Source organism: Pomacea canaliculata, linkage group LG9, assembly GCF_003073045.1.
Source record: "Pomacea canaliculata isolate SZHN2017 linkage group LG9, ASM307304v1, whole genome shotgun sequence".
Lineage (NCBI taxonomy): Eukaryota > Metazoa > Mollusca > Gastropoda > Architaenioglossa > Ampullariidae > Pomacea > Pomacea canaliculata.
The window spans coordinates 6,763,025-6,791,013 of NC_037598.1; the positions used below are offsets into that span (position 1 = coordinate 6,763,025).

A 27,989-nucleotide genomic window follows, 5' to 3' on the forward strand; every position below is an offset into this window, starting at 1 on the left:
CATGCTTTCAGGATCCAATGCCTTCCTTTGTCGGTCTGTGCTAACAGCTGTCGGAAGTCTTCCCTAAGGATAAGAATATTAAAACCTTTCCCTGATATTGTTTTATTTGCTTGTTGTTTTCTTCTTGACTTGTTTCCTCCTTGTCCTCTCTTTTTTTCTGGGCGTTGGTAACGAGCCTTGAAAGGCCCGTGTCGGCCATGACAAGATGGCTGCCCACACACACCGGTGCTTGATACACCGCTCAGTGACGACAGCAGCTGTCGCTTTGTTTTCTCAGCAACCTATCGATTGATGCTGCACATGCACGCGCTAACATGCGCTGCTTCCGTTTTTCCCCTGTCTACAGGCCCGAGATGGTAGACGATACATCTCCACACAACTAATGCATTCTGCAGCGCCGCAGGATGCTGTCGTCTTTCCAAGATAGCATCAGACATTTTGATGGAGGTTTTGAGTTTTCTGTGATTATTATGTACTAATCACGTGCTCCATTATGAGGCAATCTCTTGATGTAGAGAGGAATGTGTGTGCGAGGGCTTTCGCTCGTTCGTTTATGAGTGAAGACAAGCGTGCGTGTGCTTTTGTATATCTGTTGTTTTTTTTTTTAAGTCGCGCCAATGGTTAGGTTTGACTATATAAGGTTTTATCTTCAACTGCAGAATTTAAGTTTGTCATAAACTTTGTTGTTGTTGCCACATTTGCAATAAACATGTCGTTTAAAGTTTACAAGTAGTTTGTCGATTTATTGAAAATCTTGGTTGTTGTTGAGAAACTTTTACCACATTTTTATAAGAGTACGCAAGTGATATTCTTTTGGATGAAACCGATATTTCTTTTAGACAGTCCATTTTAATCTGAGCACTTTTCCGCTTTTGTTGAACGGAAAGCAGTCAAAGAAAACGAGCGAAAGGAGGAAACGGCAAAATGAAAAGAGCCTTCAAGTGACCTTGCGCAGATGTCGACAATAAAAGCTAAGAAATAACAAATGCAGCCAAATAAAAAAAAAAAATCGTGACTTAAATGATAAAAGGAAAGAAAAGCAAGTCTTATTTCAATACCAAGTTATGAAAAGAAGAAAATAGGAAAGGTTAAGAAACAAAAATAAATAGACGAAGGAGGCAATGAAAAACTTAAGAAATGAACAGCTAACAAGACAAGCAAAGAAAACGAACACCTCAAGTAAGTGATCCGCGTGCTTTCCTCCTGAGGTAACGGATCATGACGTCATCATTGAAACAGTAAACATGGTCAACTCTGAGTGGACCTACAACCTAGATGTAAAATGATTCGGTATCGAACCGTCTCTAGGGAACCAGTAACCCTAGCCGTACAACCCTAATATAACACACATGAAACGAACTCCCTACTTAAGTCTCCTTTTTCTTCATTTATTTCCCACCTGGTTTCTGAAATCATGGAAATGGCTGCGAAAGATGGGAGAAGGTGGCGGGTCGAGGTAGGGGAGGTTCAAGAATATTCTGGCCTAGTCAGGGCGAAGGAAAGAAGAACATGCTATTTTTGTGAATGGCGAAACTCTAAATGAGAGAGTTGCGCACCCTCCCCTCTCGAGTTAACCGCGGTTACGCGACCTGGGCAAGTAAAAGCCGGTAATTGGCACGACTCGATAGCCTAACCGCTGCGAGTAAGCACAGTTCACCCACGCGAGGTCAGCTGAACACGGGCTTCTTTGCTGCAGATGGACGTCTCCAACAGCTTCCAGTGAATTATGTAATCATGCCTCATTTAGCTCGCTACAGCTGCGGAGATTGTTTCCCTTTCAACGGCTGCACTCGAGCCATGCGCCATTTAGCGCGCCTTCAGTTGTTGGACGGTCTGGTGGAGCTGCTCGTTGAGAGCACGCACTCAGCCACCGGCTGGCCGTTGCTTGCTTCTGTCAATCAGGGGCTGTGGTCCCTAGTTTGCATTGAAGGATGCTATATGACCCTCTCGCAATAGCCTCTGTAGTTTCTTCTTCGACTGGCTGTAATTTTTTTTTTTAATGTGAGACTCTACTAGGAAATTGTTATCTTTGGTACAAATAGGTCTCATCTCCTGTTTTCCCAATTATAAACAAGACTATTAACTTAAGAATAGCTCCTTTGCAATTTTTTGTGAATGGAAAGTAATGTATGTGCAGCTAACCCCGGAATAGGTCAGTAATTATTAGTTGTAGGTAGCTCAACACGCCTCACTGTCGTGGCATCTCCGCTTGTAACAGTCTGAGAACCCTCTAACCAGCCTCGTGTTATTTCAGTCAGCTACACACACTCAAACATCACTTTGCAGGCTTTCCTGACCAACTACAATGAATGTTCTGATTTCAACTCAGGCGGTCGGACCTCCGCGGTGTATCGTGGAGCGGTAGCCATGGATCGGAGATAAAGTAACGCCGGCGGTAGCCAGATATTTGTGATCCATGTCTACGGCCCCAGACGATTGGTACCTATCGATGTACTGCGAATGTTTGTGGGTGTAATGTATCCATCATTAGTTTACAGTGAGGCTGCAGGAGAGGCGTACTCTATCACACATACACTCGCGGAGGCGCACTTTATGTTGGCGAGGGCGGGTCACATCACGCGAGCTGGCAACCACCAATTTTCCTGGCGCTTATTAAATAAACCACCGAAGACCCGGCCATCTCATGTATGTGAAGCCTGTCTTTTTTGTCAATAATAAGAAAAACACGAAGACCTTCTGAGACTGAGAGATAGGGAAAGGAAGGAAGAGAGAGTGGGAGGGAAAGACAGGGAGTATATATATAACTGTCTGAGAGAGGGGATGCAAAATTACCCGTCTTGTTCGTTATCCTTTCAATGTGCGACATAATGGCCGTGTGGCCGAAAAAAACGGGGTCTTGTAACTAGCGACCTCCTCGTGACCAGTGTCTTTATTGGAAACACTGACGTCACCAAGAGAGAGGGCAAGATGATCGATCTTTGACCTTTTCACGCGTCAGGAGTGAGGCTGTACATGTGTGTGGTGCACAAAGGGTAGACAGGTGTGTATATATATTGCGCACGTGTGCACGTGTGTATGTGTGTGTGTATATGGGTGTATATGTGTGTGTGTGATGCGCGCACATGTGTAGGTGTAGTTTTTTGATGTTGAAGAACTCAGATGCTTTCCTTTAGATTATTTATTCATTTATTAGTTCTTTCTGATTTTTTTTATTGTTGTTGGTTTTCTTCTTTCCTTTATTTATTAGTTATTCGTGTTTTCTTTCTTTTGTTGTATGTTTTGTGTTCGTTTTGTCTTTTTTGCTTTCTTTTCGTGTTTGTTTGTTTGTTTGGTTTTTTTTTCGTTTTTTTTTTTTTTCTTTGCTTCGAGGACATTATACTTCTCCTCTTTCTACTTTTTTTTTTCTTTTTTGATCTTTGCAGTTTATCTGTGAGGGTTTTTTTTCATCTTCCGGTGTTCTAAGCAACAGAGAGTTTCGTAAACAGTACTTAAACACCTGACCCTTGAAGCCGAGGTGCTCAGGTTCCACTGCCGACATGTAATTATAGACAAGAGTGTCGCCGTGTCAACACCAGTGTCTTGTGTAGACAGCCGTACTCTCCAAACCTAGACCGTTAACCCAAGAAGGCAGAAGAATGGCCATAAAAAGTTTAGTAGCGCCACCTGCGTCCCTCAACACAATCGTCTCAGAGTGTCTGTTGCACAGTCGTGTATATATATACACATGAGCCTGTGACAAAAGTTCGACCTCTACAATGAGTCAAGTGTCGTAAAATTAATTTTAATACTCTTGTATTTTTGTGGTGCGAAGAGAGTGTCAAGAGTATGTGTGAGTGTTGCATGCTTGAATGTGTTTGTATGTCGGAGTGAGTGAGTGAAAGTGAGTGAGCTGTCCACTTCTATGTCGAGCAGCTGGAACAAAGATTAGACGCTGGGAGTAGGATGTGGCGGCGACTGCAGCAGCTGAGCATGTCGGGAATTAACTGTCTGGCCGAACTAGCAGACTGCGCTACAGGACAATCACGCCGGTCTTTGACTTAACGAAGGAATACTTTGGAAAATGATCGGCGTACTTTAGGGAACACGAGGAGTCTTCTTTGAGGAGCACTTCCCCTGACCACTCCGCCCACCCTTTAGAAGAAAACTGTTCCAGAGATGGTCTCCTACGACCGCTGTGAGCGAACGAGGGGAGCGATTACTTCCTGAACAAACTAAACAGATTCTTCACACATTTGCCATTTTAAGAAAATTTTTTTTAAATGGAAGACACCTTTACAAGGTACAAGAGTTATAAGGTACAAGAGTTTTAGTTATGATTCAACAGATCATTTTGAGTTTTTTCAGAGCGCCATCTGCACTAGGGTGGCGAGAGGATCAGACACTTCCCCTTGGCAGAACGGTGTGCATGCGAGGTCTTGAAAATAAGTCTGAAGTCGCCGGTCTCAAAGTGCTAGTCGATTTTATAAGCTGAGACCTGCCTTGAGACTCAGTTTCAAGACTTCACATGCACTATGTGCACTTCACAGGCCCATGGCGAGTTTTGGAAGCCGAAAAACTTGGGCTTAACCGTTAAGTCCGACGTCTTGTTGAGAGGCTTCAATCGGCTTTGCTTTCGCTAGTGGCGACCTGAGTGGATGTTGTTTTTTGTGGTGGTGGGTGGAGGTGGGGATCTTATTAGGCGAATCAGAAGTATCTTCTTTGGATGCGATGTCGACTGGACATCAAATCTCTCACGGCGTGAGGTACAGAGATGGCAGGACATAGGCTTTGTGCCTGCTGACATTTATTTTAAAAAGTGGCTGGTCGTTAATATCACAGGCGATTCTAAATGGGGGCAGTTGGATGCTGTGTTTTGTCCTAAAAGTATGTTATAAAGTTGGATGCGCACTATTTAAGCTTTCCTATTGTAGAAATCTACCTTATATGCGATCGTGCGTATGTGTATATATATATATGTGTGTTTGTGGGTATTTCAAAAGATATATCTTCATATCCGCCGGAAATGACAAAGATTTTCATTTTGTTAATCAGCATTGCAGTGCAACAGCCTCTCCTTGACTCACCAAACGAGACATGTTGAAAGATGTCTGAACATGTTTGCTGATCTTCCGTCTATAAAATCTGCTCTTTATAGACATCGTGAAACTTGTTTTTACCTTTTTGAACTTTACAGCCTCAGATCTTGCATTCCAGCTTCGTGTCTTATTCTTCCGTTGCAAGCTACTTCAGAACTTTGACGTCGGTTACTTCCCCTCTCTCGCACTAGCTAATTTGTCTCCCCCCTTTCCCATCATCCCCTCTTTATTTAAAGAACATCAGCAGATGAACCACATCTCTCCTTCCAGAGACTGTCTCTCCCAATCAGCTTTTATCTCAACACAAGCGTCTAAATGCTAAAAAAGGACAGGAACAGAAGAGAAGGCGAGTGTTTGTTGTGTGTCTCTCAAGCTCTCACATGCCGGCATGAGGGAACAAAAGAACCATCCTGACAGAGTCCGCGCGTGAGGTTGGGGCCTTTTTGTTATGCTGCTTTATGGACTTCTTACCGGCGAAGATTAGACTTATCTCCTGGGCTTTCTCTTGGGAGGAAACAGCTTTTGGAAAGGCGCGTGGTGTCTTGATGGGGTTATTTCAACAGCTGCGTTTCTATCACCTTTTTTTGTTTGTTTTTTTGTGCCCATGTCTTTGATGCTGACATACTGCCCATTCATCTCGCCTGCTGCAACAAGCTTTGCTCATAATCGTGATTTAATGCATTTCTTGTGTTCACATGTCTTTCCCAAAATGTAACTCATGTTTTTTATCTGGCTGCTGTCCTTTGTTTGCTTATTTGTATAGAAAATATGTTTTTATAACTTTCCCCTGTTTTGTAATTCGTAGCATATTCTTCCTTTTGAATGCTGTTTGATAAACCTAGCGTCCAGCTGTGAGTAGGGCGGTCGGTGAGGTCAACGGTTAGCACCTGTCACCAGTACTGTTAGGATTGGCTTATGCTTACTGCGAACTTTACTACTCAGTGTGGAGTAGACTAATGATTTGTGGATTTGCTTGTTTCAGGCAAACGTGCCGTGCAAGATCAACGTCTTCGACAGCCTCTGCGTGATCAGTTGTAAGTTTTGACATCGGTCACTTAATGACCTATCCTCAAAAATTATGTGGATTTAGGGGTGGGATGATATTTATTTGTCGTGAGAGAAGGTACTTGAGGATAAAATGATGTTTATGCCTTTAATGAACATTTCTCAGTGTTCGAAACCAGTTTATTCCACCGAGAAATGTTCATTAAAGACATACACATCATCTGACCTGACCTAGACTGAAAGCGAGAAAGATGTGAAAAAGACGGGAAGCAAAGAACATTATAAATGACAACAACAACATAAATTTAAGTGCTGACAAAAACAGCTCCGTCATCGGGGAATTCAATGATGAGGGTTCCAAGGCACGAAAGGAGGAAACTGGAGAGAGAAAAAAAGCAGCGAACTTCCGTTGTTGGCGAAAACCTTCCCGCTGGCCTCTCAACCAGTGTCTGCAAGAACACGGACGCCTTTCTTGGAGACAAGAAGTATGCCATAGGACATGGTGCTGATCAACAGACGCTGACCTCAGTGCCCAGGGGGTTCATTTGTATGCATTCTCATAAGGTCCGTGAAAAGAGCAGATTCTCAGGTGCTGGCATATGTCCATGAGACTGCTCCAGGGGTAGGGTATAATGGAGTGAACACTAAAGCGATCATCTTTTGTTCATAATTTAAAGCAAGTCCTCGGTAAAATAATTCTTTCTTTCATATATTTCTTTCATACACAATTTCTATGTTTCTGTGTCCCTTTCTCTTTTCTCCGACTCTCCCAGATTTCAGTCAGTGCCAGCATTTCTGTTACAGACAAGCAGCGCAATCACTTCCCCAACAGACCCCGGGACCTGAACATCAGTCACACAGTCGTTGGAAATCGGCGATTATTTAATATCACCTGGAAACCACCATATGACTGTAAGTATATGTAACTGATGGCAATATTGCCTAGCTCTAGTCATCTATAGTGGTTAACTCTTATCATATATTGATTGTGGGAATACTCTATAAATCTCGTCATAAATATATATTGATATATATATATGTGTCAGTATGGATACATACTAGTCAGAGCTGGTAGGAAAACCCTATAGTAATAATAAATATACAGCTGGTGGAAACACTGTATAGCTTGTTATATATAGCAAGGGGGAATATTGTATAACTAGTCATCTGTAGCTGTGAGAATACCTATAACTATTGTATAACTATTTTAGTCTTTGTTTTGTATCCCATGTACATGTGGGCAGATTTTCGCATGTCATCAGATTGTCTTATCTTTCGCTATTTTAGTCTGATCTTCTTCGTGTACACATTAATTATCAATGAAAATAGCACTGTGAATTTTTTTATGGAGTCACCATCTTCACATCAAAAGTATGATGCTAGCACTCAGTACCTCGACACCTAACTGAATGTTATGTTGTGGCCGTGGTATCTTATATAATATCATACTGACTGTCGGCACAGTATCTCCAACGTTTTTATCTCCTCCAAGCATTTGCTGTGAATATTCTTTTGAAATATTCATAATATTTGATCGCCAAATATAGAAAAACTTTGTCCGACGCTGCCAACGATTGCGACAGACTCTTTCGCAAGCTTTTATGAGTGTGAGTGCTGATGGCGTTCTTCATCCCTCCTGCAGCTTTCCCACGGATTATGTATTGATGGAAATGTCTGTCTATGCTTATTGATGTAATTGATGTAAGTAAAATCGTAGACCGACCGAGATTTCTTCTCACATCATATCTTGCGGTAAGGAACGCTGTGAAGGGGAAAGAGAGGGTGGTCGAAATATGAGACAGCTGTCCCTGGGGTGTCTGCTGACGAGCTTGTTTTCCAACAAAAACTAGGATAGGGACTTTGTCTGACATCAAAGTGTAGAAAGATTACTTTGTGTGGGATGAATAAGAGGGAGAGGACAAATTAGGGATTGGGAGTAGTGAATGTATAAGTAAACAGTTGTACGCACTCGTGTAGACACAGCTAGAGTGTTCATACAGAACAGGACTACGCTCACACCCACAGGTACACAAGTATGGAGCCGACAAATTACCTTGATGTTCCTCAGAAAAGACGGTTAGAGCAAATACGAAAGAAAGCGTTTGGAAGTAACACTGTCTGGTGGTGTATGAACCAGTTCTAAAGCTTCTCTGACTGTTACTGTGGAAACAGTTTAATGTGGAGTTCGGTTAATTAGCATCAGCTATCTTCATTTCCTTTTAACGAAGTCCGTGCTTCTGAATATGACTGAAAGCACGAGAGCACCGTTTAAACGGAGACATGGGGTAAGTGGGGTCTGCCAACCACAATGCAACGCGCTACAGATACGCTGTACATACACAAACCTGAATCACTGCGTCCGTCATTAAGACGACAGATAAGCTAATGATTGCAATGTTTGCCGTTCGTTATTGACGGATGGAAAGTCAAGGTATACGGGGACAGGGGGAGCGATGAGGTGGAAAGTAGAGGAAAAAATGGAAAAAAAAGATCCTGCATAAAGTTCTATTGAGTACAAAACAAAATGTGAATAAAAATTAAGCTGTACTTACCATCTTTCCAGAAGATATATTCAGAACTGGTTTGTTTGTTTGTTTGTTTGTTTGTTTGTTTGCCTGCCTCGAAAATACAGATTAAGCAACATGTGTTTGATGGATTTTATGAAAGTTATCTGTGAACGTGCTCCAACAACATATCAGCTCTTAACTCCCTCCCCCTCCCAAACACACACACACGGAGTGTTAGCACAGACGCAACTTTCGACGGTCACGCACAGGTACGTTATATTTTTTTTCAGCTGACAACAAAAAAGAGGCTGGTGTGTACAAAGCTTCCGGTTTAGTCACATTCATTGTTTAGTCTCGCCGAGACTAACCGTGGAGAATTTCCCAAGAGGCTAAGCGTTGGTCTCGGCAGACAGACGGCAGTCCACCTGTACACGTCCGTGCTGTAACCTATAAAGGAAAGGCCGGCGTCCGAGATTTTTCATTAGCCGTCAAATGCCTGTCCCTCCATCCCTCCCTCCACGCCCGCCATTTTGTGGTGAACAAAACGCAGAACAGGAGCTTGGGGTGGAAGGTAGTGGCTGACTGGAGAGCGAGAGAAGCTCCTATTGGCATTCAGATTTTGATGAAGAGAGATAGTCGTGATGGGAATTAATTCTCATTGATTGTATCGAGTCTAGCCGTGGAAGGGGTTGGGGAGGAACCCAGGATGTAAGACTTGTTTTTCTCCCCCAAAATTCTAACCGCCTCTCTTTTGCCTTCAGATTCCTACAAAGTGTTGGATGGCTTCGAGCTGATTCTGTACATCCGTAGGAACAGATCAATCGATTTTCCTGAGTGCATCTTCTTCAACCTGTCTGGCATCAACTGGACTGAAGTCGAAGATATTCATGTAGGTTTTTTCAAATTATATTTTTGTGGAAACATACTTATGTCATGAATAGTAACCTTCTGGTGTCCAAATATTATGGCGTGGACTGCCTCAAAAAGCCTCATTTGTTTCTCGACTATTAGTGATCATGTTTTGTCTTCCTCATCATTGCCGTCGTCATCATCATTGTCACTGTCCTAATCATCATCAGCCTTGTGAGAAGGAGGAGGAAATTTTCATTATCTGACTACTAACTGGTAGCATCTCTCCTGGGTTTTCTCTATCTGGCCTCCATCTTGGACGCCGTTTATTCAACCTCCAACTCTCGGACAAACCAGTCCCCTTTCCCCCTTCAACGACAGCGACTTGAACATTGGACCATTCTTTGTTACAGGATGTACTCTTCTTCTTTGACTGCTGGCATGAGGGGGCGAACACAGAGCTGGATCTCCACATGCGCCTCTACAGTACCCCGCTCCCCGAACGTCAGGCCCTGTTCGCCTCCAGAAACTTGTCACTCGCAGGTGGGTGCTGTGCTAGTCCCTTTTCATTTTTCTCCTCTCCAATCTTTCCAGACACAGATCGGGCACAGAGATGGTGAGCGTTTTTTTTTCTTCATAAGCGACGGATGATATTAGGACACTGCGTACATGATTGCTGAGGAGCAGACAACCGAGTGAACAGACCACTGACGTCTGAGCCCGGAGCCTTGATGCTGTTGGGCGAATGGAACTTCGCTCAGTCCACCCAGTTGTCGGGAATGGGTACTGAACGCCATAGAAAGTTAGGAAAAGGTAAAGCAACGAGGTAGGCGGCCCGGTGGCGCAACGGTTAGATGTTAGCGCTGTTAGCGCCTGTCACCAATACAGTGAAGGTTGGCTGCCCTGAGTTCATTTCTCGTCTCGGGCATGCTGTTCTTTCTCTGCACGTGGCATCTGTTTACAGGGCTGGCTGCCCTCCGCCAAGGACGGTCCCAAGCCCGGCTGAAAAAGGAGGAGGGTTGGGCGTGGGGCCAGCACCCCCACCCCGTAAAAACAAATCCTTGCTACCAAAACATCGACAACAGTTAAGACTGTAGTCGATGGCCTATGTCCCAGGAGGGGCGAAGGGCCTTAAAAAAAAAAAAAAAAAGCAGCGAGGGGGTATATAAGATTGACAACTCCCTCCTCTCCACCACACTTCACAAAAAAACTGACAGTGATAAAGGGCTCTAACACCTCATTCCCCAAAGAGTTAAAAAAAAGTTGGGAGACGATCTTGAGCTTTTCCGTAACTGCTCATTATTCATGTACATTATAGCTGAATGAAGTATGTTGCTGACTGCACACTTGTATCATTATCACTAACGCATGCGAAAAGGTCTCCTTATGTATCGTGTCGCTCAGTCAACAGTACGCAGTGTTCAAAAATATATTCTTATTAATCTGTGACCAAAAAAAATTATTAAACTTCTTTCTTAAACCATAAAATGTTTTATTGCCAAGTTTGTCATCAGATACCATCTGTGAAGATATCAGATTGCTATCAGGTAATGAGACTGGCAGATGTGAAAGCCATACTTTGAATGACAGGTATAGACATCTGTCGCCATCAAAGATTGGAACAATAATTTCTTTGCTAGTTATCTCTCTATTTTTTTCTTTTTCTTTTTCTCGCGTCTTTTCCGTGTCTTTCTCTTCTCATTGTGTTTTATGTGTTTTTAAAGGAGTGTGTTCAGAGAGGTGCACTGAACGATATGAGGAACCAAGACATTCTTGTACCAATGATTGTCTGGGATAAAATCTCGAAAACCCATTTTGCATATATATAGAAACTCGCAATTCTTCCTTGTCGATTTCCCTTTTGTTTTCTTGTAACACATCTGCATGAAAGAAGTACATGAAGTACAAATTTAGAAAATAAATCGTTTTGCAGTATATAGCCAGATTCTACCGTTAGGAGTACCAGGCAGTTGCCTAGGGAGCAGAGACGGCTTGTGTTTTTGTTTAAGTAACGTTCAAGAAAATGGTATATCTATATACTACCCATTTATTTACAAATAATAAAATAATGATAGCAGAACAAGTAAATTAACTGTTGAATAAGTTATAATTGCTTTATATTTTTGCGCGCCCCTGGTGCAGTGGTGTGGAGTGCTGGGTAGGACGGGGTCTTTCGCTTTTAGGGTGCAACATAGCCTAGCACCGGCCCTGTCTCTTGGCTCCATCCAGTCCTTGGATGTTGCGGCGCTTCATGACGATACATCATGGCGACATCATCGACTTTCTAGACTCTACCTAACTGGACAAATATTTGAACATGTGACAGCACCCTTGACTTTGCCAAACTTGGTCAAACGTTCGTCCATATTTGTCCGATTAAGAATGGCCTTCACTAAACTGGAAAATGCGCGTTGTATTTTTTTCAGTTGAAAGAAAGATGAACGATTTCTCACATATGAACACACCGTACACTGGCATTTATCGGTTTTGTTGTGTGCTCCCTTCGTCCATTGGTATTGCTTAGCTTTTGTTCGTTGAATTGCAGTCACGTGATAGTATATGGAGATGAACAATGGGAATAGGATGGTGCTTGCGTCAGTAAGCTCCGTGGCACAGGCTTCTATGATCTCCATGACTTTTATATCTGTGGTCCTTGGTCAAACCTTTAGCAGCCTGCGATAGAAAGATGGTGTAAGGGAGGTAACTATGATAATCGAAATGGGGAAAGTGAGAAGAGTTAGGTTTCGCAGATGAGTCGACCCCAAAACAGGGCAAGAGACGGACCAAGAAAGAAAGAGAGATAAAGGGAGAAACAAAGTAGTGCCAAAAGAGAATCTACACCCGCGCGAGTGCTACCACATTAGCTGACACACAAAAGCACGTTAACCCTACAAAAGTGCAATGGGCTGTGTTTTATTTTTCTGACGACAGGGTTAGACTTGAACATTTTCTGCCTGGTGATGTTTGTAGGTTTGTTTCTAGAGAACTGAGGGTTACTCTGCGCGTCTGCAGGAACAACACCGAGGAACATCATGAAATCAGACTTTGGAAAGTAGTGTTGTAAACTTCGCCCACAACTTTTGAGCCAGATTTGAGGGGTAAAATCCCCTTGGTTTGTTTGTCTCTAAATAATGTGCACAGATGCTGTGTCAGCAGAGGCATGTTTTCAAACGTGTCGAATATCGTACACAATTATTTCAGTGGCGTAGGAACTGAAGTGAGGGGGAGGGGCAAGGGGCACTGCACCCTCAACAAAGATACTGAGAGGAAAAGAATGTGAATGTTGTTCACTGACAGTTTGCCCCCCTCTCCCTTCAAAGCTGACATCTTCATACGCCACTGTATTCTGCTTTTTCCTGTTGTGTGCTGAAAAGAATCAAAAGATCGTCTACGGTGTTTTAGTGTGGGTTTATGGCATGGGACATAACCACCACAACTGCCATTGCTATTCTTCAGGGTTGCCTCCCTTCGTCAATACGCGCGGCGCTTCATTGGTCACGAACCCCAGCCCTTACCATCCCCCCACTCCTCCGCCTTATCAGTATACAATGGGGGAGACGTCGAGACTGCGACACAGCATGCAGACATGGTACCGGTTAACAAACAGCAGAAGACTTGTCCTCGACACGGAAGACTGAAGATCCCCCCCCCCTTAGCTCATGTCACAAAGGATAAATGATCTAGCTCCTCCCCCCACTCCCCTGTCCTCAGGATTTCCTGACTGTGACAACATCAGTTTCGCTTCCACCGAGCCCTCCTGTGATCTAGGCAGTGCAAACATGGAAAGCCCATTCATCTCCAACCGAAATGTGTGCAGACATGCTATATAAGGAGCAGGCTACACATGTTGTCCAACAGCAGTCTGTGAGTGTACATTGCAACAGAAAATGATTTTGCTGGAAGTGGTTTATGCACTTATTTGGTCTTCGAGTTTATATCTGACATTTTCAGGTGAGAGCACTGCTTTGTTCTTGTCATACAATTAATGGTCTTATACATGATATTACTGGGGGATGGGGGTATATAGGTGAATAGTTTGGCGGCATATAGTAACCATGGTAAAGGTAAATAGGGTTCCCTTCTTTATATAATTCTACAGTCGTATTATTAGTCACCATATGCAGGCCTGACGAGAGTAGGGGATAGGGGGTTCTGGTGTACCTGGGCCTGCAGCTGTGAAGGGGTGGATTTTGGTATGTTACTGAATGAACCGTAGATATTGCCAATTGAATTGTAAACATATTACAACTGGGAAAATAATTTATGATTATAATTACAAGGGGTCTGGAGAGGTGGTCTACCTCGGGGCCTGTGCTAGCTCTCGGCGGTCGGGACCAACTGGCCCTGATAGTTCCTACAAACAGTTCGTGCTGTTGCAACGATCCACCGAACAGTTTTACAGTGGATTCCCCATCATTGTAGTAGCTGTGATATAGCCTTAGTTGCTGGCACCAGATAAAACACAAGCAGCCTTTCATTGAAATATTCCTCACAGTTAGGAAGTTGACAGATTACCAAAAGAGAGAGGGAAGCTGGCCCAAGAGAACCCCTGGCTGAGCTTTGCTGAGGCCAAGACAATTATTACAGCCAAGCACAAGAAAAGATGGCTCCAACAGCATCCCCGACCCACTTTACAAACTCGGTAAAGAAAAACACGTGACCCGTCACAAGACTGAGGAGGGTCACTTTAAACTCGGACATCAAATGTACGCAAAGTTCCGCATTGGAGAGTCCCCACACTGCCATTGTGGCACAGTAACAGTGACCTTTTTCCTGCAGGATTGACCAGCCCACCAGGACCTAAGGACAGAGACATGGCATGTTACCCACTTATAAGGGAAAAAAATCTCTGTGATGTCTGTAGCACACAACAGATTTTGTCAGGGTCTCTGGGGTTTCTGTCTGAGCCTTTGTTTGTGCAATGGTTATAAACACTACGGTCAAACACCAGCCTTTGAGCTGCATAGTTTTGCTAGGAGAAAAGTCCCATGCAATTTATTTTTATTAATCGAATACTTAATCGAAGTAAAAGAGAGCTCATCTTTGTTGTCTGGAACTCACCACTTGTTGCAAAATTAAGGAATTGGTTGTTGCCAAATTTGTTCATGTTTGTTTCTGTTGAACCTTAAAAAAACTGCAACAGCCTTTTTTCTTAGAAGTGTGTAAAGTGAAACAAGAAACTGATGCAAGTTTTTCACATTTGAAGATTTCTGCAGTGGTGTATTCATTAATTTTTACTATGTTTTCCCAACTTTTCTATGTACAAATGTGTATGTATGTGTGTGAGAGAGACCTGAGAGATAAGTGTGTTAAAAATAACATTATGATTGACAATGCTCACATAACATGTGAAGACAGATGGAAAGATAAATTTAGTGAGGTACATTTCTTTCATCTAATGCCTTATATAAATATTTGTTGCAGCTAGATGATAATAGATCTTGTATGGGGAAGTTTGTTAGTATGTGGCATAGATATGTCTGTTTATAAATTTGTACTTGCATGGTAGGCTTTCTCATTTAGATATGAGTGATTATGCTCAATCTCTTACTTTCAGTGCAGATAGCTGCATATTCAAGAATAGGCTACTAGGTACTGTGTTTATGCACAGATAAGTGTGTGAAGATATATGAATGTTTGCTTGGGAAATGAAGTTTTCCCACTGAGGAAGTAAAAATTAATGTGATAATTATAAACACCTTATTGTGTCCAATGACACTACCATGATTCATTAATTTTAGTCTCCCCCAAATCCTATTTATGAATACCTTATTGTGTCCAATGACAGTACCATGATTCATTAATTTTATTTGCCCCTTCCCCTTGTCCAAGGACACACACACTCAAATGTTCAGAAGTTCAACCACAGTAAAGTAGTCAATCCATCTCTCATCCTCTCAGGGTTTTTTTTTTTTCTTTCTCTCATTTGTTGTTTGTTTACATGGGTGATTTTACTTTACAAAACTACAGCTACTTTAGTGTTCATATTTGTCAAAAAAGAGCAATAAATTTGCTAGTGTACTGTGAAACAAAGTATTATTTCAGAAGAGTACTAATTGTTGCAGCTGCTACTGAATGGAAGCCCCGGATCCATTGCAGTGTACTGCCAAATGGCACTGCTTTTGTCACCATTTATCCTAAGTTTCCTGGTGCTGCACACTACCAAGTTTGTATGATCAACAATTCTGTTTGCCATGGAAATGTTTCAGAACATGAGGTAATTAGTGCTGCATTGGTTTTTACTATATTTACAAATTGCATATGTTAAAATTCTGTGTCCTGCTTCACTGTCTATGTAGCAAAGAAGCATTGTAAATGCATTTGTTTATCTGCATTTCATTTCATACATTTATTTATTCTAGTTTTGTGACTCCACCTGCTGTATGCTGCAATTCCTTGAGTACAGCTTTTAGTAAAATATTCCACATTTCCTTTCCTTTTGCCTCTGTTTATTGCCATCATAGTGTCTGGCATGGTATGCAGGGTAATCCATTTTTCTCCGGCATGTGTTCAACGCACTGTTATACACAATGTGATCCATATACTTCTGCTTGTCTGCTCTCTCCATGTGTATTGATGTATTCATATAATTTCTTCCAATCATTTCTGCAGTCTTTGATTGTTTAATAGTCACTTCACGTTTAGCTTGTGAGCTGTGGACGCTGTACTACAGACTGGCATTGATTACATTTGTTGACACTGTTAGATCTTTCCAATGTGCACATATTTTCTGGTCTTGCAATATGAGTATTGTGTTTCTTCCCAAGTGAACCTCACAATGTTACACTCAGTCTTCAACACTTTTTATATTTACTTAATACATGCTAATAAAAGCACCTTTGTAGTAAATTTCTGCCTTGCAGCAATATGCTTTGACAGAACATGGGAAAATATATATATTTTAGGAAATTAGATATATATTATAATGGAATAATTTTTCAGTCCTGAAAATTTTTAAGAGTATGTAAAATTTTATTTGATGATGGCATTACTGTTTTATTATTGTCATTTTAGCATACAACTCTTTTCCAGGAGTTTGTGGACAGCATTATTTACATGATCATTAATCTTGATACCAGACTGTCCTACGAGATATGGGTGAGTGAATGTCACGCTTGGTTATTCTTAATCTCTTTGTGGTTTCATATGGAAAATTTAAAACCATCATCCATTTTAAATGGTATGTTTGTACTAGTGAAGACGTGGGATTTCTTTGTTTCTTAACTGTGTCATAGGCAACTAACAATCCAACTATAAATCAAGTGGTTATCATTTAAGCCATTTAGAAAGACAAATTATAACTGGGACAGGCAGGGCAGGCAGAATACAATGAGTGAATAATAACAAATTGTATTGTTCTAGTACTGTTGACAGCAACTCCCTCTTTAAGAATGTTCAGAAGAGATTATAGCATACAACAACTTTACTCAAATCTCTTGCACAGCCTTAGATAAATTATTTCAAAGTCTTCTTTTATCATACATAAATAACACACTCAACAGCATGCAACCAAAGCAATTTATTATTACCATTTACAGGTGAGGCCAGAGACCAAAGCGGGGCATCCACTTGACACCTATGTCGTAAAAAAAGATTTGTGCATTTTTCCTCATCAAACCCCAGGTATTTTTGTCATCAGTCTTCCACCAATCATTATAGAAGTAAAGTAATACTGAATTAAATGCAGAACTGTTGCTGTGTGTTCCGCTTCCAAAACTTCTTTCAGAAGATATCACCTGATCTTCTGGGATTAATCAGAGTGGTTTTAGATTATGTCAACCTCTTGACTTTGTTAGTTGTAGCAAATTTTTTTCCAGGAAACGTACTCTTTTGTTTCATTGGTCTATTGCCATTAACAGTATTTAAGTGAAAACATGTATGTTGATACCTGGCTGATAAACGTACAATATATGATTACAGAAGAGTCCTCTACTCTTGCACATTACAGATCATATGGTCATCCCAAGTGTAGAACAAATATTTAGCATTTAGCAGATATTTAGTATCTTGTCTTTCCTGAACAAAAAGGTTGGTTGGTTGGTTGGTTGGTTGGTTTGTGGGGCAACTTCTTTAGTAGAGTCTAGAAAAAATGACAACTTAAAACATAAAGGCATGATGGTTTGTTGTGCAGAATTAATACAAGCTACAAGTGAGCTCATTTTCCCTGAGTTTATTGTCTAATGGGAAGTCAAGAAGCTCTTTATCATGCATCATAGTGGCGATGAGGTGGTTGCACTAAGTGGACTGTTACTGTTTCAGCACCAACACCAGCACCAGAACCAACAACACTGTTGCCAACATCTACTTTTGCAAGTGATCCCTCTGAATCTCAAGCCACCCTAATAGCCCTTGGGACTCTACTGGCAGTGATCATTTTTTGCGTGATTCTCGGATTTGTTGTTAAAAAGGGTGAGCTTGTTTAAAGTGAAGATAATTATGAATGAAACAATCAAGTTCCTGCATGCTTAGTGAGATTCAGATCTGCCACAGTTATTGGTAGTACAAAGTATTGGTCAGAAATCCTAACCAACTTAGCATGTAGTATTAATACAGTTAATAGTCGCAAAGATAGTTTCTTACCCTCACTTTTTTTTCTGTGTTTGAACAAAGGCTTGCTGCATGCATTATGTTATTCACCTCATTATAGTTTTTAAAAACCTCTCGTGCTATGGTCCAACATTAACTGTTAATACTCCATAGTTTGAAATATACAGAGGCAGTGATAGACCACATTGATGGTTTTTTCCCCATGTTAATAGATTTGAAAGCTTTGACATAAGGCATGCATTGCTTTAAACTTTGTTTTAGTATAACTTCACAATTTTGCATGTATTCATGGATATGTCTAGCTGTGATGAATGACAGTTTGCATTTTTCTTGAAATCAAAACAGGTTACCTTAAGAGGATATTTCCCTGTTTTCTTTGGTTCCATTGTTGCAGACAGCAGCCTTTAAGTAAGCAGTCATTTATTTACATTTCATTGTCTTGGGTCAACTACGATTAAGCTTTGATAACTAGGATTATAGTCAGTTTAGGTACGGTCAATGTAAATGGTTTAGGAAGTGTATTTCAGGTTTGCCATGTTTGCTGCATTATTTAAATCAGATTTCAGGGATGAAGTAGAAGTGCAAAGCAAACCACACCTTTAATATCAAGGGGTGTATCACCAGTTCACTTCTCATTTCCTCATTTTTGTCTCTACACTTTATTTATGACTGCTGTAGAGTCATCCATATGCTAATGCCTTTGTTTCTTTGTTGTATGGTTAACTGTCCATTTGTGGGTAGTCTTTCATCCACAGCACATTGGGCTTGCTTCCATTCTCTGTACAAATTCAAATATTGTCATTATTATAACATCATCTTAGACACAAAATCATGTTGCACTGTGTATTTTAGATTTTGTTCATTAATTGATGGAAGCAGTAAACCTACTATGTCAATCAGAAACAAAAAAAAAAGAAAGTTTCAAAAAGCCACGAAGTTTTTCGAATATATATATATATAAACATTTCTACACTTTAAAGCTGTCAAATTTGGTAAAATAACAGCATTGAATATTCTGTGAAAGTTTTATGCAGAGTTTGTACAACAGAGTGGTGGGGTATGTGTGTCAACAACTCTCCAACACACTCAAACCCCGGATGTGTATAGGTGGATTGCTGTCTGTCTGCGAAGACCAACACTTAGCCTCTTTGCAACATTCTCCTAAACAATTAAAGAATGCGTTTAAACCGGAAGCTTTGTATACTCCTGCCTCATTTTAGTAGTTAACTGGAAAAAATCGTCTGCCAGCAGTCCAGTAATACAAGTTCATGCTCAAACAGAGGCAGGAAATATATAGTGCGTTGTCTCGTCGGAAATGGTAAAGGTCAGGGCTGTCTTTTCTCAGCTTCTCTTGATAAACAATAATATTGATTATATATTATATGTACTTGCCATGAACAAACTGGTTTCGCTTTAAAAATTATGAAATTACAGGAGTAAGTCTTCAGAAAGTTCCTAGGGTCTGAAGACATGGAAAGATTTTATCTTCCTTTGCTTTTCTCTTTGTTACAGACATTCTTCTGTTATATATACACGAAGATGAAGACTTCTATACAAGCTTTGTGACAACTCACACTGGGCATCTGAAAAGCATCATTCCCTGCAATTTCGTAGACAGCAGGGATGTTCGGCACCAATCTATGCCCAACAGCTGGCTCACATCCCAGACACACAGATGCCATGTGTTGGTCTATGTGTCACCATTACTGCTGCAATGTTTATATGGTCAAAATTTCACCAGCAACAATGCATACCACACTATCATTGTGGAAGCTGTGAGAAGTTTGACAGACAGAACATTCAGCAGACATAAAAGAGCAGTTTTTGTTTTATCGGGCTGCTGTGGTTTGAATGCAGATGCAGCTGGAAGACTCACAAGAGACTTTAATCTACCCTGTCATTTAGTGGCACAGAACAGAGATGGGCCAGAAGGTGGTGTGACCTTGAACTCACCATGCAGTCTCCTGCATGAGATTCTGGGCACAAAAATGTGCCCATGCTTCACCTATTTAGCATGCAGTGACTCAACAGGCACAGCCAGGTCACTGTTGCAAGCACTGCAGCGTTTGCAAAACAGCAGTCAGTACTCTGATGAATACATTTCTGGGTTTCTGTCATCAGCACCATGTCATGGAGCAACTGACTCCCCATATCGGAGCCAATGTTTGCCAGAAGACTGTAATGTCAGCCTCTTAAATGGCGTAGACAGTGGCTTTGAGCCAGGTGGTAAGGGTTCCAATTCTGATCTGTCCAGCAGCCCGCCTTGTACCTTCATAAACCATGAAGATACAAGCGAGATGGATTTGTATCAGTATCAAGTCATAGAAGGCTCAAGAGGGATCAATCCAGAGACTATCAGCTTTATCAGGCCAGAAGAGCTAATGTCCTGCAGTGGGAGTCAGATTAACATTGAGAAATGCCTGCACACAATTAATGAAAATAGCGGCCGGCATTGGTGATGTAAAGATGTTTTCTGAGAAAGAGGTGTTTTGGGAGTCTGCACTTTAAAATTTTGACTACAGCACAAAATGAGAAAGAAATGTTTCATGTGTGTGTGTGTGTGTGTGTATTCATATGCGTTTGCATGTGTGTATGTTTGTGTTTTGATGTATTTGTATTTGACCTGTTCACTTCTAAGCAGTTTCTCTCACCCATTGAATGATTCCAGACAATTATTAAGATCACTGGTGGAAAATGTAGTGCTTCAAAAATTTTAATTTACATGTTGAGTGGTTTTGAGTGATCTTCACATTAAGCAATGAGGTTTATTTTTGCTCTAACCTTCTCTTGGATGTTGCTATGGCTTTTTTCCTGGCTACTTTATCATGTAGTTTGCATTTTGTGCAAGTCCCAGACATCCAAATTAGTTCATCCAGACATAATTTTGTCATAGAAAGTTACAACATCTTTTGCTAAGAAAGAGCTATTGTAGAGTCTTCTAGCTCCCGTTCTTCATACTGTCATGAAGAAGACATTTTTAGTTGGGTGGTCAGTATGTATGCAGAACTTGCTCTATCTCAAGTGACTCCAATTGTGAGGGTAAGAGGTCATTTCTGATTTATTTTTGTTTTGAAAAAGAGCTTTGAAGGCCTGGGATATCCTGCACAATGCATTTAAGTACTTTGTAAAAGTAAAGTTTGAAAGCAGTATGCAAGTCTTTTATGCATAATTTGCCAAAAACAGCCCAAACCTCATTCTTGTAAGCTGCACCTTGTGTGTGCTTCAATGTTCTGTATCTGTGTGCACTAATTATTTATGAGTCATTGTTAACACATTAACACATGTGCTAAACAGACCAACAAAAAAACCTCTGTCGTCATCCTTCATAAAGATATTTCCATACCCTACTAGCCTACCCAAGAATGGTAGATCAGCTAAGCAGAGGGGCTCAAACCCTGCATTCATGGATGGATTACCACACAGTATTTTATTAGAGATGGCCTCTTCTGATAACTTTTTTCATTTCTAGAACAAATGTGCATATGGTGAAGATCACAATAAATTCATTTCATACAAAGTGAACATTGCATTTTGTTGTCTAATACTTGCTCAAGGAACATCATTGGTCAGAATGAATAAATTTGACTTTTCCTATCTTCTTGCTTGCTTTTTCCAGTTCTTAATTTTTTTTCCTTGGCAGAAAGTTCCACATCTCCCCCTCTAGCCCCAAACTGCATGCGTAATGACACCCTTGATCGGGTGTTCTCACTATGCTAGTTAGTTAACCTCCTGAATTGGGAGTTAGTTTGCCCATTAGGGTAACTTAATCAGCTGGTTCCCTACCCAAGCTAAGAGAGCTGTACCAATGGGTAAATTGCCAACATCCTTGGATACAAGCCCATAAGGTGGGCAGAAATGGGGATGGCAGATAAAGTACAACTCACCTTGTCATGATGGGGTCATTTTTGTGCGTATTTGGCATTCCAAAACATGATGAATAGTCATCTACAAGTGCATAATTTGCACTTTGTTTGAAGATGGTTCTATTCTTACCTCTGACTGGACATTGTTATACAGCCCAGATTGAAAGGGTTGTGTCCTTTGCATTCATTCTGTTTTACTTTAATTGTAACATTTAAAATTGCTTCTGCCAAGAAGTTCTTGTGATAACCAACATTGCTCAAAGGTTTATAATGTAAAGCATTCCAGAATTGTACATGTTAGTGCCCACTGGTTCTTGGTAAATTTCTTGTTGTTTTTCTATGGTGTTCCCTCTCATTTTGCTCATTTTCCTGTTCTACCTTAACTTGATGTCAGTAATTCTTCTCTGGGATTTCTTCAGGAGAATGTTGATTGTAATCATACTATCACAACAAAATCCTGTTTTAAGATGTTTAAGGAAATATTGTAAACTTGCTTTAATGCATTGAATTTTGTGGAATTTTGAGCTGCATTGTCACTGTGCATGCAATTTGATTGTTAGCTGAGGACTGGAAGTGAGAAAGAATATATATTCATATGAATTTGTTTAAGAGGCCTTTGTGGACCTCAAAATATCTGCAAAAAGAGAACTACAGAAGCCAAAGTTATAAAGCAAGTGTAAGTTGTTGCCAGGGACAACACAGGGAATAAAGACATACATCTTGTTTCCAAAGAAAGAGAGGTGTCCACACCTGCAAGTATTGTTTTACCCCTGGAGCCATAGTTATAAAGAGATGGCAAAGATTCCTTGGGTTAAAGAAAAATGATGTGTCCATGCACTCTGGGCATCACATGGTAATTATGAAAATAAGACACTTTTTCCTGGACCTATTGATTTTAGTTTATTCTTTTCTTTTGCATAAGACTGCAACAACGTTTCTCCAGCGGACCGGACTTTGGGCAGCCCCCTTCAGTTGGGCCCATGTGGTTCCAGCATCCTTTGCCTTGCTTTCCAATTCAGTTTTTGCCTCCCAACTCTCCTCTTCCCCTGAGGGTTCCAGTCATGCCTGCCTGGCAATGGTGTCAGCTGGTAGGGTTTGTCCTATCCAGCCCTGCTTGCTCTTATCGATGTCTTGGCTAGTGGCATTGTGGTTGGTTTTGTTTTTTTTTCCAGCATGCTGAGATCTTTGCAGGCCATCTAATGCCCAGGATATGGCATAGGCATCGATTAGTAAAGGTCTGAAGCTTGTTGCTGATGGTGTTTGTCACTCTCCAGATTTCAGAACCATACAGGACTGCCTTCGTAATGGCGTTGAAGATGAGGGTGTGGAGAGATAGTGTGGAGATAGTGCACTTGCTGTGGAGAGATAGTGGTCTGGAGTTCCAGATAAAATCAAATCAAATCAAATCAGACTTTATTGTCTGTTGAGGAGACCCAGGACAGAAATTTTTCTTCGCTCACAAGGGCAGGCATACATACTCATACAGACATTTAACACACAGTTAGGAGTAAAGATACAAGTAGTTTGGATAGATAGATAGGGCCTAGGCTGGTTAAAGTATGCTTGACCTTTTGATGCTGTCATCTGCTTCACCGTCCTTGTCCTTGTTGACTGTGCTCCCCAGATATATGAATCAGTCTGTTTTAAGGATATTCTCTTCTTGAAGTTGGATTGGGACTTCCTGCTTCTTGTTGATTCTTGTCACTTGGTTAATGAGAATTTCCCTTGTGGTTAACTTGGCAGGATGAGTCTTTGCACAACCCCTGGATAATCTTTATGAGCTTAAGAGGAATACTATAGTGGCGATCAGCCTCCAGAGGGCCTGTCAAAGGCCTTCTCAAAACCTACAAAAGTTATAAAAAGGGAGGATTGCCATTTGACTGCTCAATGATGATACAGAGGGTGGTGATGTGTTCAGACCTATCCTTGTGAAGTCCTGTTTGTTCTGAGCTCAGTGCCTCCTTCAGTCTCTCTAGTATTACCCTTGTTGACTTTGCTGGGAATGGACAGCAGCATGATCCCCTGCCAATTGTTGTACTGGGAGAGGTCTCCTCTCTTTCGTAACTTGACCTGGTGGCCTAATTTTTAGTCTGCTGGGACTAGTTCTTGTTTCCAGATCTTGTGTAGGAGTAGCTGGAATATTGTTGCTGTTGTTACTGGGTCTGCCTTGAGCGCCTCTGGGGGTATGTGTTATTTTGTATAGTAGCTTCATATTTCCCTGTATGGCTGCTGTGGGTGAAGCATCTGAAGCTTTCATCGGCACCTGTCATTGGCTCTTCTAGAGAGGAATGTTCCAGACCAGACCCCTGTTGGAATACTGTTGTGGTTTCTGAAGCAAATGGTGTTTTATGGATTGTTAGCCCAGAGCAAAACCCCCATCAAGGATGGCCAGGGTGCAACATTTTGGCTTGGTTGGACCTGCCAGGAGCACAAGGATCCTGTAGATTGACGAAGTGTGCAAGCCACCACACCAGTACAAGGTAAGTTGCACCAGTTGGTAGTGGCTGCAGCAGATGGTGGTGGGCTTCTGAATTTTTTCTGGAGAAATGACTTACTCTCGCTTCACAACTATGGCCCATAATTGTTTAAGTTTACGTTTGCTTAGAGGCCCAATATTTATTTCTTCACATGACTGCTGGGAAATTTTGCATTTTCAGAGTTGTCTGTTTTTCTGAAGGCTGTTTCCTTGTAAATTTGTTTTAACATGGTTAGAGTTACAGGGTGTTTTACAGTGCACCTAAAACAGAAATACACTTTTAAAACTCTGAGAAGCCAGGAGTTTTCATTTTTTCATTGATGGCATCAAGGCATCATTAAATGTGTTCTTAAAGCAAGAAAGGGTCTGGATTATTTTATATATATATAAAATTTTTGTTTGGTCTTATTTGTAAATGTTGGCTTTAGTTCAGATCTGGAATGGAGCAGTTATTTTGATTATTAAACATTTGATTTACTGTTAGTGAGTCTCAGTCCTTAGTTGCCGTATTGTTTACCTCATTATAATTGGGATGCGAACATGACTTTAAATGGCAGAGTTTTTCTGCCTACAATATTTGTTAAAATTGATTTTCCGTCCACAGGTTATGATAACCCTGAGTTAGACCTTCAACTTTTGTAAAGCCCAGAAGTTTGTTCTTGTAGTTGTGCTAAGTTTATGGTTTCTTTCTTGATTCCATGTTACTGGCATATTTTACATTTTTTTCAATTCATGTGCTAAACTGTCATTGATTGAGAAAAGTATGTACATATGTATACGTGCATTATTAATACAGTAAGGGGAAGAGATTTTGACCTTGGTGATAAACCTTGATTGTATGCCATTTTGCAAGGATAAGCACCAGGTGTAGTTGCAGTTGAGTGAACAAGAACCGTGTCTTGCAAAGAGTAAGTGGCAGCTCCACCTTCGCCTGAGATTGCCTGCCACATTTCTAAAATGAAAGAAAAGTTTCAATTTTTTTATCTGTAATTTTCTGCCTCTAGATGATGAGATTTGAGATGCATCACTGAGAATAGCCGATCAACTAGATCCAGCACTTGCTGTAATAAAAGTTGCTGTTCACCACACTGTCATCGCACCACTCACAATTTGATATAAATCAACTCGGAGCACAAACAGACACTTGTTTCCTTTGTTTTGAAATTAACAAACTAAATCAGTTAAAGAAAATGAAAGGCATGCAGCATTGACAGATGGTGAAAAACACAAAAATACAGGTAGTATGGAATCTCATGTGGCATTATTGCCTTATGAGTTCCGATATGGCAGCTAGACAGCCTAATTAAGCAGAGCCAGTCAGGGTCTATCCACTAATTTCAGATCATTGAAATCAACCAAGAAAGATGTCAAGCATTCATCCGTGCTGTTTCTAATTATTGTGGTCTGGTTCTAAAGTGGCATTCAGTAGTTCTCTGTTTTAGTAAGCAGAAATTTACTGTCTTAATTAATTTAACTTAATAATGCACTTTCCCTCCTGGCATCTTCAGAAGTTAATGTTTTACCTTCAGTGGCTATGCTTCCTGACACTAAAGACAGTTTAGCGAGAAAAACATTAACGTGTGTCATTAATGTTTGGCCTCTTTTACACACACCCCTTAACCTACAGGGATCTTATGTATGGGTCCAATCGTCTGGTGAGCTGAAGGAGCAGTGTAATAATGTCTATGGCATTTCTTTATCTTTTTTTGTGCAATGCATTCTGTAGAGGGGATGTGTTCTCCCCTCTTAACTTCCAGGAAGTTACATATATTTTCCTAAATATCCTTATCAACCTTGTAAGACTCTTGAAGCTGTAGTTAGTAGTTGTGGAGGGCCAAACAGAAGGGAACCAAATCTCTTAGGGAAGACAGAAAGTGGCAGAAGGAGAAACTTGTAGTGTGCCATCAGTGAATCATGAGGAACCTCTGTTTTCCTCCGCTGCATCCACTTAACTAAGGTGACCAGACGTTTCGGGGGCGAAAGCGGGACACGTACCGATGATGATGTCGTCACCGTCAAAAAACGCCAAAAAAAGTGATTTTTAAAGACAACTGGGACATTTGATGGACTTGCCAGAAAGCCAAAAAGCGGGACATTGGGCGTCCAGCCCGACGAGCAGGCGGGACAAGAGGTCAAAAGCGGGACTGTCCCGCCTAATGCGGGACGTCTGGTCACCTTAACTTAACAATAAAATACATCAGAGGCATTTTTAATTTAAAGCGCAAACCACAGAATAAATGGCGAAATAATGCCACATCTACTTATCCATTTTTATCCAATCATCAGCATAGATTGTTATGGTAAATTATTATGTGGCAACACTATTTTTATGGTCAGTAATTATGCTGCAAGAAGAGATACAAGACATTTCAAACTGCAGAAGATGATAGCTATGTACAGAATGTATTGTGGAGGAGTTATCGTTTTTTTGCTCTTTTTTATTTTTTCCTTTACTGGAAAGGCCTGGACAGCTGGAGGTTACTTTTTGTTTTGATTTGGTCTCAATCCAGCACTTCAGACAATCCACATCAAGGTCTTTTTATTTTGTTTTATTATACTTTGTACAATTAAAAGCCTTTTGGATCAAATTGTAAGTGGATTGATAATCGGCGCAAGACTGAAATTCAGCAACGCGAGAAAGGATGTATAGTCCTTTTTTTGTTGAGTATTCTAACTCTGCAAGGGTGCCAAACTTTTTTTTTCTAATCGCTGGGCTGAACATAAGAATTTCTCCACCCCAACCCCACCCCACCCACACACTTTGTGAATAGCACAGCTGCAAACATGTGCATCTCTCTGTTTTTGTACAGTCAGAAGTAAAGTCAAAACAAAATGATCCCTTTAAATATTATATATTCTTTTAGTACCAAACAGCATGTGTCATTGGATAAATAATTGGCGCCCTTCTGTGATAAAGACATATATATTGAGTTTATAATGTGAAAATAAGTTTCGTATGACTCTTTTTCACATTATCTTGGACATGCTTATCCCTAGACGTGAATGTATATAACATTGTAAAAAATATTTAAAAAATGTTAACAAACAATATTATGTTGTTTGGTAAAATTGCAGGTTTAGAACTTTGTTGTTGTACATACGCTGCCTGTAATATGATGGGACGTTTAAGGTCTACATGTTAATTTTAAATAAATGCCCAAATAATATTGACTGTATAAAACAGCTGTTTTATTCATTTGATTTCCTTATTGTTGTCTTTTATGTTGAATTTTTCATATGCTTTAGAAACATGTGAGGCCAGTGTTCAGATTATTTTATTGCCGGGACAGCGTTCTATTATTGATTTCACTTCAGTGTTTATATCTCTCTTTCCTCCCTCCCTCTCTCCCTCACTCTCGTGTGTGTTTTGCTGGAAGGAAACAATCGCCCCTTAACCTTTCAGTCGTCGGGAAGTGAAATGTCCGAGCCCTCACTTTTCTCGGGGCCAGCTTTATGTGAGCGGCACTCATCTCTCCCTCGTTGCCCTGCCTTCCCGAACCCTCTATGAAGTTAAATACTCATTCCTTTTCCAGGGAACAGAAGAAAACAACCGTCTCTCGGAGAAAATAGCTGAAGTTAATGCAAGTCAAAAAGTGGGCGTGGGTGCGGAATGGGGGGGTGGAAAGAATGCTAACCTGCTCGATTTTTTTGGGGGTAGGGGGGTCACTTCAGTAGGTTGCATACTGTTATATTTCTCTGGTAGATT

At 40.9% G+C, this 27,989-nt stretch overlaps 1 protein-coding gene across 1 annotated transcript in view; it reads left to right on the forward strand.

Annotated features, from left to right (window-relative positions):
* Positions 1-26,236, forward strand: part of LOC112571837 — a 53,135-nt gene extending 26,899 nt beyond the window's left edge. The window contains exons 2-11 of the mRNA XM_025251164.1: positions 6,019-6,070; positions 6,846-6,953; positions 9,310-9,437; positions 9,811-9,940; positions 15,463-15,614; positions 16,430-16,495; positions 16,936-17,020; positions 17,657-17,806; positions 18,290-18,352; positions 19,457-26,236. Coding sequence (XP_025106949.1) covers positions 6,019-6,070; positions 6,846-6,953; positions 9,310-9,437; positions 9,811-9,940; positions 15,463-15,614; positions 16,430-16,495; positions 16,936-17,020; positions 17,657-17,806; positions 18,290-18,352; positions 19,457-20,403 — 1,881 coding nt within the window. The 3' untranslated portion in view covers positions 20,404-26,236. The remainder of the gene's footprint in view (positions 1-6,018; positions 6,071-6,845; positions 6,954-9,309; positions 9,438-9,810; positions 9,941-15,462; positions 15,615-16,429; positions 16,496-16,935; positions 17,021-17,656; positions 17,807-18,289; positions 18,353-19,456) is intronic.
* Positions 26,237-27,989: the final 1,753 nt, after the last annotated feature.